The 12,263-nt window shown below is 42.0% G+C and overlaps 1 protein-coding gene across 2 annotated transcripts in view; it reads right to left on the bottom strand.

Annotated features, from left to right (window-relative positions):
* Window positions 1-172: 172 nt before the first annotated feature.
* Window positions 173-12,263, bottom strand: part of LOC117414019 (protein TASOR-like) — a 48,449-nt gene continuing 36,358 nt past the window's right edge. For both annotated transcript variants that reach the window (XM_058999302.1, XM_058999303.1), the window contains 4 exons: window positions 8,019-8,124; window positions 6,882-7,060; window positions 4,676-4,834; window positions 173-3,404 (listed from right to left, as the gene is read on the bottom strand). In XM_058999302.1, coding sequence (XP_058855285.1) covers window positions 1,762-3,404; window positions 4,676-4,834; window positions 6,882-7,060; window positions 8,019-8,124 — 2,087 coding nt within the window. In that variant the 3' untranslated portion in view covers window positions 173-1,761. The remainder of the gene's footprint in view (window positions 3,405-4,675; window positions 4,835-6,881; window positions 7,061-8,018; window positions 8,125-12,263) is intronic.

Here is a 12,263-nt window from a genome sequence, read left to right as displayed (position 1 = left end):
ATTATGGCAGTGCCATAGCCATTAGAATATAAAGTATAGCTGGCAGTGCCATAGCCGTTAGAATATAAAGTATAGCTGGCAGTGCCATGGCCGTTAGAATATAAAGTATAGCTGGCAGTACCATGGCCGTTAGAATATAAAAGTATAGCTGGCAGTGCCATGGCCGTCAGAATATAAAGTATAGCTGGCAGTGCCATGGCCGTTAGAATATAAAGTATAGCTGGCAGTGCCATGGCCGTTAGAATATAAAAGTATAGCTGGCAGTGCCATAAACTTTGAGGCTCAGACAATACATTAAACTGTTAAAAGAATGAAGCTTAGGAGCTGTAATCTAATCATGGAAACGGGCAAGACTGCCATTGGATTGTAACCTGCATGTAGGCGGTGCCACTGTGCCTACACTTTCACGAGCGCAAAATAAAAAAATTAAATAAAAAACTACATTAAAATAACTATTGATATTGCTGTAAAACAGGTATCCTTTATTTAACATATTCAATAATAAAAACCTGTAAAATCACAAAAACAACAACTAAGGTAGATTTTTCTTAATGTCACTAGTTTGTTGACCAGTATATTTTAGGCATTTCAGGTGTGTCCATCAATTAAGAAAAAAAAAAAAAAAAAAAAAAAGGCAAGGGATCAATGTTCCAATACACTACACATTTAGATAAATATTTGCAAATCTTTAAATAAAAAAATAAATAAAATAAACACACCTCAACTGCAGGAGGAACACCTCCCTCAAAGAAGATTTAATACACAAAAACAGACAACAGGCAATGCAGCCGTGGACATTCTAGTCACTGAAAGATGTTTCAGAAGCCCTCCTGCGACACAGCCTTGATAAAAAAAGGTGCGAGATTCTCCAAAGCGAGCCAAATGTAATGATACAATGAAACCGGGAATGGGTCAGAACACGGTCCAAAGGATACAGGAATACCCGGCATACCCTTAGATACATACTGACACAGCAAGTGATGCAAGCATCATGGACTGCAGATCTCTGTTTACCAGCCAGCAAAATCCTAAAAGGATTTGGTCTTCAATACAAATGAATGAGTCCCTTGAATGGAGCTGCCCTCAATGTCCTGTCACTGGTGACCAGTTCATTTAGCTTTCATTGTAGTGCATAGTAGAGTTCCTTAAGGAGATGATGTCTTTATTGTAGATTTTTTGGAATGAGACAATACCACAGTAACTGTTACATGGATTCACAGCTTTTATCGTGCACAGGGACTCAAACCATTAAAAAGAAAAAAAACCAAACAATCAATCTCACTGCATTTTTGTTGTTGTATTTTTGTAAAATAAAATGTCCTGCATTTTGATACAAGTGGATCTCATAGAAAAGTCCACCATTTTCAACAACCTAATTGTAAAAAGATTTATTTTTTAAAAATCAGCAGCGAACAATGCCACCTGGAAAGAGGATTTAAAAAAAAAAAATGTATACTGTCTCTGAGCTGTAGTACATTTCCCTTCCCTATACATTTTAAAGACAAGAAAAAAGCAGTTAATTCACAAACGAATTTGGGTAACAAAAGGTTCTTGGCAAATACAAATATAGTGGATTCTGTCTAGGGTTTGTATACATAGCAAGCAACGGAGTTCCCTCAGTGTAGAGGAACCGAACTACCCAGTGCCAAGAATTTATATATATGTATATACACATACAGTATACATAGGTTTAAAGAAATGTTGGTTTATTTAAAGCGCTTCATGTATGACTCTGAATATTTACTAGGTACATTTTAATTGTCAGTAAGGTTTGAACATGGTGCCAAAGTCATCATTGTAGAAGTTCTCCCTTTCGTTCCCCCAATAACCGCCCCTGTTGTGCCTGTGAGGGGCACCGTTCCCTCGGTACCCGTCAAAATGCCCCCGCCCGCGGTATAAAGAATGCCCACTGCCCCCCCTGCGGTTCCCTCGCCTGCGGCTAGCAGAGTTCCCGCCGCCTCTGTGGTGAAAGTTTCCCTGGCCGTAGCTGGAGGGGTTCCTGGGTGCAGCGCCACCGCGGCCCTGGTTAGGAGCCCCGGAGCCTGCAGGGCTGCTGCTGCTGCTGCCTCTGCTAGCAGAGTTACCCCTCCCACGGCTGGTACCAGTCCCGGATGAAGCATTGCCTGTCCCTCTGCCCCGACTGGGAGTCGTTGCTGTCGAAATGCTGGCCCCTCTGCCAGCTGAATTCCCACTGACACTATTATCTGGAGTCCCGGGTGCAGCACTGCCACTTCCTCCGCCAGCTGAACCCCCACTACCTTGACTTGCAGTGACAGTCCCCCTGCCAGCTGAACCCCCACTACCTTGACTTGCAGTGACAGTCCCCCTGCCAGCTGAACCCCCACTACCCTGACTTGCAGTGACAGTCCCCCTGCCAGCTGAACCCCCACTACCCTGACTTGCAGTGACAGTCCCCCTGCCAGCTGAACCCCCACTACCCTGACTTGCAGTGACAGTCCCCCTGCCAGCTGAACCCCCACTACCTTGACTTGCAGTGACAGTCCCCCTGCCAGCTGAACCCCCACTACCCTGACTTGCAGTGACAGTCCCCCTGCCAGCTGAACCCCCACTACCCTGACTTGCAGTGACAGTCCCCCTGCCAGCTGAACCCCCACTACCCTGACTTGCAGTGACAGTCCCCCTGCCAGCTGAACCCCCACTACCCTGACTTGCAGTGACAGTCCCCCTGCCAGCTGAACCCCCACTACCCCGAGTGAGACTCCCTGATGTAGCACTGTTGTAGCCACCTCTGTTAGCAGGACTCCTGCTGCTGCCCAGATTAATGGGGCAGGCAGGGGCTTTATGACTACCACTGCCCTGATTAGTCACAGATGCTGGATTGCTACCGCCCCCACTATTAGGAGCAGGATTACGCGTGACCTGAATGTTAGGGGTGCTGAAAGCAGGTTTACTGCTGGCTTGGTTAGCAGGGTGAGCAGCCGGGCTGGTGGGGTTCCTGGGTGCAGGGGCAGCGCTGGCTTGGCTGCCAGTACTGCCCGGGGCTGGTTCTGCTCTCTGCTGGTCGCCGGGAGTGTTTGAGGCAGTGAGGAGAGTCTCGGGTCCTGTGCCGAGGAAACTCTGGTAAGTGTTCACATTGAACATGCTGTATGTCATCGTGGTGGGGGAAGCGGGTGAAGCGACAAGCGCCAGCGGCATGGGGTCCTTGGCAGCGGAAGATGTGAAGATGGAGATGGCGGATCGGAGCGCCTCCAGGTCCAGTCCTGAAGCCCTGTGCAGCAAGGGAGCAGTCTGACTCTCAGCAGGCATGGCTGGGATACACACTCCTGGATCCAGGCTTTCTGCTTTAATGGTTCCACCACAGAGCTCGATTTTCGAAGATTCTTCTTCGGAGTCTATCGACATATCCTCCTCCTCCTCCTTCAGCTCTCCCACTGGTAACATCCCTGCATCCGTTACAAAGAAAAGAACATAGGCAGATCGATTTAGATTGTATGTTGCAATGCAGCAACAAGTATTCTGGACATTAAATTAGAACAAGTGTAAAATGGTGTTCCTTGAATTGTTTTGATTTTATCATCCTACTAATGTTTCTTTCAATATCGAATAACTGATGCTGGACTAATACTGGACATTCCAGCTGAAAAAAAAAAAAAGCAGCCATACAATTTTAGTCCCTTTGGTTAATCCACATCATAATTTCCACTCAAGAGCCATTTACATGCAGAAGTGAAATAGCTTTTTTAAAAAGTGCTTATACATCAAGATGTCCTGCCCATCAAAAATCAAACACTGGTTTCGATATCCGAGATGTACAAATTCAGTGAATAAAATTAAATTCAATTGAATGTATTTTAATAAAACACTACAATAATGCAAGACACAAACTTGCTAAGTACTGACTACTTTATAGAAAATAACCTTGAAATAAGTTAAGATAAATTGGCACTAGCATTATGTAAATAGTGTAAAACACAACCTGTGAGAACTCATTGCCTTCATGCAATTTCAATCCGCAGGGCTGCACAAGTTCATGCCCACATGCACAATGTGCGGCGAAGTGTTTGTTCAGGAGCCAAAGATTATACCCTCCACCCCAGCACGAAGTTTTCAACTTGCCCTGGCATCCAATAGAATTTTGTGTAAATAAATTCCTGTGTTATTTTGTTTCTGCGTGCTGCTGTAAAATGTCTCGTACTGCAAAGTATGGTGGCCCAGTAAGAAATTGTCAGTTTTTTTTTTTTGTGATCAAATGTTTTTATTGAGGCAATCACAAAACAACAATACAGAATATTACATGAACAAATGAAACTCCCCATTTTCTTTTTAACTCCCTCCCTCTCCCGGGTGGCGATCTCCCTCCCTCCCAATACCCCCCCACAAGGACCCCGGATTTAACAGCTTGATGATGTCAGCCATACTTTTCCAGGCTGTTCCCTGGCACCATGGATCTAAGCGGTGGAGAGCTCTAAGTGAGGAACGTAAGGAACGTAAGGACTCCAAACTCACCTGGACGCTAGTTTACTTCACTTAAACTTCACTTTTTTATTTTAAGGTAATAAGCATGGAGAGATCTACTGCAATGGATCCCAACTGGTCAGAGCACCGGGTGTCTAATCATGCCATGGCCCTTGGAAGAGCATGACAAAGCGACTCCAAACGTTTCTCTAGTATTTGAACTCTTCCTCATTAAGGAGGATTCCCATGCAGGGCTCACCTGGCTGCACTTCTGGAGTGCTCGTCCCCGGTACACACTTGTCTTCTGTGCTGGAGCTGTTGAAGCCAATAAGGCTCTGAAAACTCTGCATGAAATCCTCTATGGTGGCGACTACAACCCCATTGTTACAGTGCTTGGGAAACATCTCAAAACGTTTTTCTGGAAACAGAACACAACAACAATAATTCATACGATGTTAAGCAGGCTTTAACAGTCTATTAGATCTTAAAGACCATCATCAGTTCATTAAGTAGCTCAAGTTCTAATTCTGTTTTTACAGCTAAATACAACCGGAAAATAAAATTAGCAATGCTTCCAAAAAGTAGTACAAAAAAGAATGCATTTCTTTATCACATTTTAATTCTGACATCTCTATTCCAATAGCAGCTTTTAAAAATGTCCAAATAACAAAAACAAGCGCTGTGACAGGTAACTGATGGTTTTGTCATTTTAGAATAAAGGGTTTATACACAGTTTGCTGTATGGGGTATTAAAAGTGGCTACAAGAATAAAACAGAGTCCTAGTGTCAGGGTCAAAACGCATGTCTGAATGGGTACCACGTTTCTTTAGTACAGTAGTCTCCGCATACTGGAACACCTCCAAAGAGAACACATCAGCTAGGGAACACCCCTTTGGGGAAACCCATTGTCAATGCTCAGCCTAACGGAACAGGAACTTCGCTTAACACAACACCTTTTTGGTACCAATAGCGATTCGTTGCTAACCAATTAAAAACTGACAACTCATTATCAAAACTTACTCAAATGGTTTATTCAATCTTTTCATCTTAATTAATAATAATTAATTCTCATATTCATAATTACTATTCAAGCCACTGCTGCTTTTACCTTATGCAGGGGTGCTGTGTTAATTTATTTTGTCAGTTAGTTTATTAACTTATTCTGTTAATTAAATATGTTGATGCACGTGCAGTCATGACAGAAGTAATAAATACATTTTAATTTATTGATTGATATCGTGATTAGCCATGGCATATAGTGTGATATTCTATTCGGAGCTGCTTGCTGAAGGTACCCGTGTGATATCCTATTCGGAGCTGCTTGCTGAAGGTACCCGTGTGATATCCTATTCGGAGCTGCTTGCTGAAGGTACCCGTGTGATATCCTATTCGGAGCTGCTTGCTGAAGGTACCCGTGTGATATCCTATTCGGAGCTGCTTGCTGAAGGTACCCGTGTGATATTCTATTCGGAGCTGCATGCTGAAGGTACCCGTGTGATATCCTATTAGGAGCTGCTTGCTGAAGGTACCCGTGTGATATCCTATTCGGAGCTGCTTGCTGAAGGTACCCGTGTGATATTCTATTAGGAGCTGCTTGCTGAAGGTACCCGTGTGATATCCTATTCGGAGCTGCTTGCTGAAGGTACCCGTGTGATATCCTATTCGGAGCTGCTTGCTGAAGGTACCCGTGTGATATCCTATTCGGAGCTGCTTGCTGAAGGTACCCGTGTGATATCCTATTCGGAGCTGCTTGCTGAAGGTACCCGTGTGATATTCTATTCGGAGCTGCTTGCTGAAGGTACCCGTGTGATATTCTATTCGGAGCTGCTTGCTGAAGGTACCCGTGTGATATTCTATTCGGAGCTGCTTGCTGAAGGTACCCGTGTGATATCCTATTCGGAGCTGCTTGCTGAAGGTACCCGTGTGATATCCTATTCGGAGCTGCTTGCTGAAGGTACCCGTGTGATATTCTATTCGGAGCTGCTTGCTGAAGGTACCCGTGTGATATTCTATTCGGAGCTGCATGCTGAAGGTACCCGTGTGATATCCTATTCGGAGCTGCTTGCTGAAGGTACCCGTGTGATATCCTATTCGGAGCTGCTTGCTGAAGGTACCCGTGTGATATTCTATTAGGAGCTGCATGCTGAAGGTACCCGTGTGATATTCTATTAGGAGCTGCATGCTGAAGGTACCCGTGTGATATTCTATTAGGAGCTGCTTGCTGAAGGTACCCGTGTGATATTCTATTAGGAGCTGCTTGCTGAAGGTACCCGTGTGATATTCTATTAGGAGCTGCTTGCTGAAGGTACCCGTGTGATATTCTATTAGGAGCTGCTTGCTGAAGGTACCCGTGTGATATTCTATTAGGAGCTGCTTGCTGAAGGTACCCGTGTGATATTCTATTAGGAGCTGCTTGCTGAAGGTACCCGTGTGATATTCTATTAGGAGCTGCTTGCTGAAGGTACCTGTGAGGAAGACCACGTGTCTGCGCTGGATGTTCTGGGCCTGCAGCTTGATAAGGCAGTCCAGCTCCGGAGCCTGGCGGCTTTGTGAGTCGCACTCATGATAGGACAGGAACTCTACCAGGTGCTTCTTCTGGTAGGAGTTTAGCAGGGTCAGGAGGCTCAGCACTTTGGAGTTCATCCTGAGAAAGTGAGAGAATGCATGCAGGCCCGTTCGTTAATCCATGTCAACATCATAAGCATCTCTGTTTGGATATCAAGGTCACCCACCACTTAACCACAGACAGCTGGTTCACAGACCCCAGGTAGCACTAGTCTTGGACTATCTAGTGTTACTTTAGACAAGGTAATCCAAGATTAGCACTAAAATCAGGGCCTGTGAAACCAGCTATTATATATAGGTGTTCTAAAATGCACTTAATAGTTTTACCTTGACAAGGTGGTCAACCAATTGATAAATCTGAGCTTTAACCCTTTGCAGTCCATTTATTAAGTGCACGTCAGGTCCAATTTATTTTCACACGCGCAGTTAATTTTAGATGCGCTGTTTAAAAGTATTTTTTTTCACAGTCAAACGGGTTTAAAAGGCCCTGCATATCAACAAAGCACTCACTAGGCATCTCCAGCCCCGTCCCACCCTTTCGTTCGCTATCGCTTTCACATATGCTAATAAATAAATAATAATAATAATAATAATAATAATAATAATAATAATAATCGTACATACCGATCGATCGATCGATCATCTCCTGATCACTCGTTTTATCACCAAACACCTCAATAATGCAATCCAAGTACCATTCAGCTTGTTTCCTTATGACCGCCCCTATGTAATGCCAGGGGCATGGATGACTATTCATGAGATACACCATTTTTTTTTTTTTTTAAATCGGCTTGTCTCGGCTCCTGTCGCTCCCACTCGGCCATTGAATGGCTTTCTCGGCTTCTTCCGGAGAAAAAACAACTAGAAACCCATTTTTTGCGTTTTTTTGATGATGTCGGACAGGGTCCGACAATGGACCAGATAGGAATAATTGCAATATCGGACCAGGTCCGACAATGGACCGCAAAGGGTTAAAGGATTGGTCAATGACCACCAAAATCAATAGATAGCTGTTTTTTGAATGCTTGTTCACTCACCTTCCCATTTCCTTCAGCTTCTTCTGTGTTTTGAAGTGGATTTTCCATTGCCAGTTACTTTGAGTGTTCCGTTCCTCCAAAAAATTAAGGAAACTCTGCAGTTTTTCTGAAAAGACAAGTCAATTGTCAAGACACATCTTAACCAATGTCACTGCCTGCCACTGAAGAATCGAAAACATGATGTATAAGGAATTCTTATATTCACCACACTGCCCCACTCCTACCTACACCCCCTCTCTGCTCCTCCTCACAATGACAGAAATAACCCAAGTTTAGCAATGTTTCGCAGATGGTAAAAAAAAGGAGACACTGCAAATTTGAGACTCAAAAGACAAATAAGATCACAAAATGTTCCACGTGTTTTTGTTAGCTGTTAAATTGCCCGGATCGATTTGTAAAGATTGTGTGGCTTCTAGTTGCGCCCGAGACCCTAATAACAGAACTTCTCAGAGTTTAACTGTAAACATTTGTGAGACATACACTTCTTCACATCAGTAATGCATTCTGTCAAGGCTGACAGTCACAGCACCAGGTTTATAGTGATATAGAGCTGTGTATATCTGCATAACAGTGAAAGACAACACCACGTTTATGAACTCTCTCACCCAGCAGTAATAATGTATGTACAAGAGAAAATGGGTCCAAGTACAGAGCCCTGGGGAATGCCACAAGCAACATTTGACAATCCAGACACAGAGTCTCCAAATGAAATAAGCTCCTGTCTGTTAGTGAGATATGACTTGAACCATTTCAAGAGAGTACACGACATGCCGACCCAGCTTTTGAGACGATCAGTTAAAAAGTTATGGTCCACTGCATCAGAATAAATACACAGCTAGAGTAAATCTTAACAGTAATTCAGTCACCACTCTGATGAGCGCAGTCTCTGTACTGTGCGCACAACGGAAAATCCACTGAAATGTAACACTTTGTTACCCTCAAGAAACAAATTGAGCTGGTTGGTTACTACTTTTTCTAGCACCTTTGCTAGCAATTACAGATTTGAAATAGGTCTATAATTCTTTAAAACTGTAGGGTCTAGGGTTGGTTTTTAAATCAGAGGTTTAACCACAGTAGTTTTGAGCTTCGTCAGCGCCCTCCCTTCGGCTCGTCACTGTCAACTACCACACGGCAGAGCCTTCATCGACAGGCATGTGTGCTTAAAAAGGACCCTAGAGTTATTTTTGTTTGTGTCAATAAGGGATGAAAAATAGAAACATCTGTCTGTCTGCCACTTAAAGCACTACTCCAACTGATTTCCTTCCACATTTCAGTAGACATGAGATTCAGTTCCTCCACCTGCCTTCCAGTTTACGACAAGGCTTCCCTTTTTAAAATAATGGTATTTTCATCCTCCATCCCCATTGTATCTGAACACAAAGTACACCTTTTAAAAATACAGGTTTCCTGACCAGGTTCAACATTAACACATAGCTATTTAATACTCAGTCTGTCAAACAAAGCGCCTCTAAATCAATGATGTTTTTTTTTTTAACAGAAACATGGCACAGTATGGATGATAATATCCCCCCTTGAGGCTTCTCCCTTGAATTATACCTTTTCCAAAAAAGCACGCTCAAATGGGGCGGGGGGGGGTGGACTTGCTAGTATATTTCATAAAGATTATAACTGTAAATAAAAAAACTGAGGAGGAGTACTCTTCATTTCAATCTATTTTTATTAGTTAATAGTCAACTTCCAGTTCTTACTGTAATTTTCTATCGCCCTCCAAAACCCAATCAATGCCTTCTGTCTAAATTTGCAGAACTCCTGTCTATATTATCTGCTAATTATGACAGGATTTTACTGCTTGGGGATCAGTCTGCATATTGATAATGAATCTGATACAACGGCCATGGAATTAAGGCTTTTGAATTCCCTTGATTTTATTCAGCATGTTACAGGGCCTACTCATAATCGTGGTCACACTTTAGATTTGGTCATCTCTCGAAGGCTAGATGTTCATATTTCTTCCATTATAGATCTTACTGTTTCTGATCATTTTTGCATTTTATTTTAGGCTATTTTGCCCTTATCAAGAAAGAGTGTGGTACATACTGTTAAGAAACGCGTTCTTAACTGTCAAGTGAAAAGAGACTGTCGCAAGGCAGAACGTACATGGAGAGCTACAAAATTACAAATCCATTATGATATTTTGAAACAACTTTTATTGAAGTACAACAAAGCTTTATTAAGAGCAGCAAGATGCACTTATTTTTCTAATCTTATTGCAGTAAATAAGAATAACTAGGGTCCATTTCTCAACAAATCGATAGGCTAGTTAATCCCTCATCCTCCCACTGACACTGAGGCCTCAGTTACTAAGTGTGAAGATTTTCAAACAAAAATAGTGAATATCAGGGATCAAATTTCACGGCATGACCGATTCAAACATGCCAGTTAGACTGGTTGAATCAGCGATGGACTTGTTTTCTTTGATCAATGTATAAGAGCTAAATCCGATAGTAATGCAGATGAAATCTGCTATGTGCTCTTTGGATCCGATACCAGCTAGATTGCTGAAGGACGTGTTCAGTGACTTGTGCAATGGTGCTCCAACTACAATTAACAGTTCTCCGTCAACAGGGATATTTCCATCTGCTTTTAAAACTGCCCTGTTGAAACCCCTACTTAATAAATCTAATTTAGATAGTTAAATTCGGAGTAATTATAGACCTATTTCAAACCTTCCTTTTTGAATAGTTTCCTTGATAGTAATACTAATTTTGGAGACGTTTCAGTCAGGGTTTCGTTCAAATCACAGCACAGAGACTGCTCTGGTTAGGGTTGCAAATGATCTGCTTATGAGTGCAGAGTCAAATGCTCTATATCTGATTTAGTCCTTTTAGACCCGAGTTCTGCATTCGATACTGTGGATCATTCAATTTTAATTAATCGTCTTAAAGAATGTGCCTCTGGAACTGTGCTGAACTGGTTTAGATCATATCTAAAATCGACAGACGGTACTTTGTTACTGTGGGGGAGTCTGTATCAGGACTGGCTAATATTATATGTGGTGTCCCTCAGGGCTCCATTCTCGGTCCTATGGTTATTTTCCTTATATATGTTATCACTAGGTTATTCGTAAACACGGGTTGAACTTTCACTGTTATGCTGATGACCCACAACTCTACATCTGTTAAACGAGGCAATATCAATGCTACTATTTTTATTTGAGTGTCTTGCTGATACTAAAAGTTGGACCTCTCAAAATGTTCTGCAATTAAACCAAAATAAGACAGAAGTCTTATTAATAGGTTCTCAGAAACAGATAGAGTTGACAAAAATAGATTTGGGTAACCTGACTTCAAATTTGTAATCCAATGTGAGAAACTTGGGGGTTACATTTGATTCTGAGCGAATCTTTGAATCTCATATTAAACAAAATTACTAAAGTGTCTTTATTATCTGAGAAACATTGCTAAAATTAGGTCATTTCTTTCATTATCTGATGCACAGAAAGTAGTTCATGCCTTTATTATTTCATCTAGGATTGGACTACTGCAATGCTCTGTCACATCTGCAGCAGTTCTAACTAAAACAAAGAAAAGGGCACATATTACTCCTGTGTTGGCGTCACTGCACTGGCTTCCAGTTTGTTATAGGATTGATTTTAAAATTCTATTAACATTTAAAGCACTTAATGGCCAAGCACCGAACTATCACCGAGATGTGAGTGTTTAACCTGTAGTATTTTGTATTTAATCATATCCTGATGTAACTATCACTATTTAATCATATCCTGATGTAACTATCACTATTATCTGCTGTATTATTGAATTGTGGTTTGTCACACTTGAACAAATTTATTGTATTTATTGCTCTTATTGTATTACTTGTATTTTAACACTTGAAATGTATTTGCTTACGATTGTAAGTCGCCCTGGATAAGGGCGTCTGCTAAGAAATAAATAATAATAATAATAATAATAATAATAATAATAATAATAATAATAATAATAATGTGAGCGTATAATCCTGCGCGTACACGGAGGTCAGCTGACAGTGACTTACTTTGTGTTCCAAGGGTGAAGCGCAAAAGGAAAGGAGAGGCTGCTTTTTGTTATAATGCTCCCAGACTGTGGAACTCACTGTCATTCTGTCAGAGATGCATCCTCAATGGCAATTTTTAAAACAAGACTTGACACATTTTTACAGCCGCCTTTTTAAATGGAATGTACTTTTGTGGAGGCTGTGTGATCCAGTGGTTAAAGAAATGGAATTGTAACCAGGAGGTCCCCGGTT

This window comes from Acipenser ruthenus, chromosome 25 (genome assembly GCF_902713425.1).
Source record: "Acipenser ruthenus chromosome 25, fAciRut3.2 maternal haplotype, whole genome shotgun sequence".
Taxonomy (NCBI): domain Eukaryota; kingdom Metazoa; phylum Chordata; class Actinopteri; order Acipenseriformes; family Acipenseridae; genus Acipenser; species Acipenser ruthenus.
The sequence above is the reverse complement of the archived record's forward strand: the minus strand, read 5'-3'. Positions and strand labels throughout refer to the sequence as shown.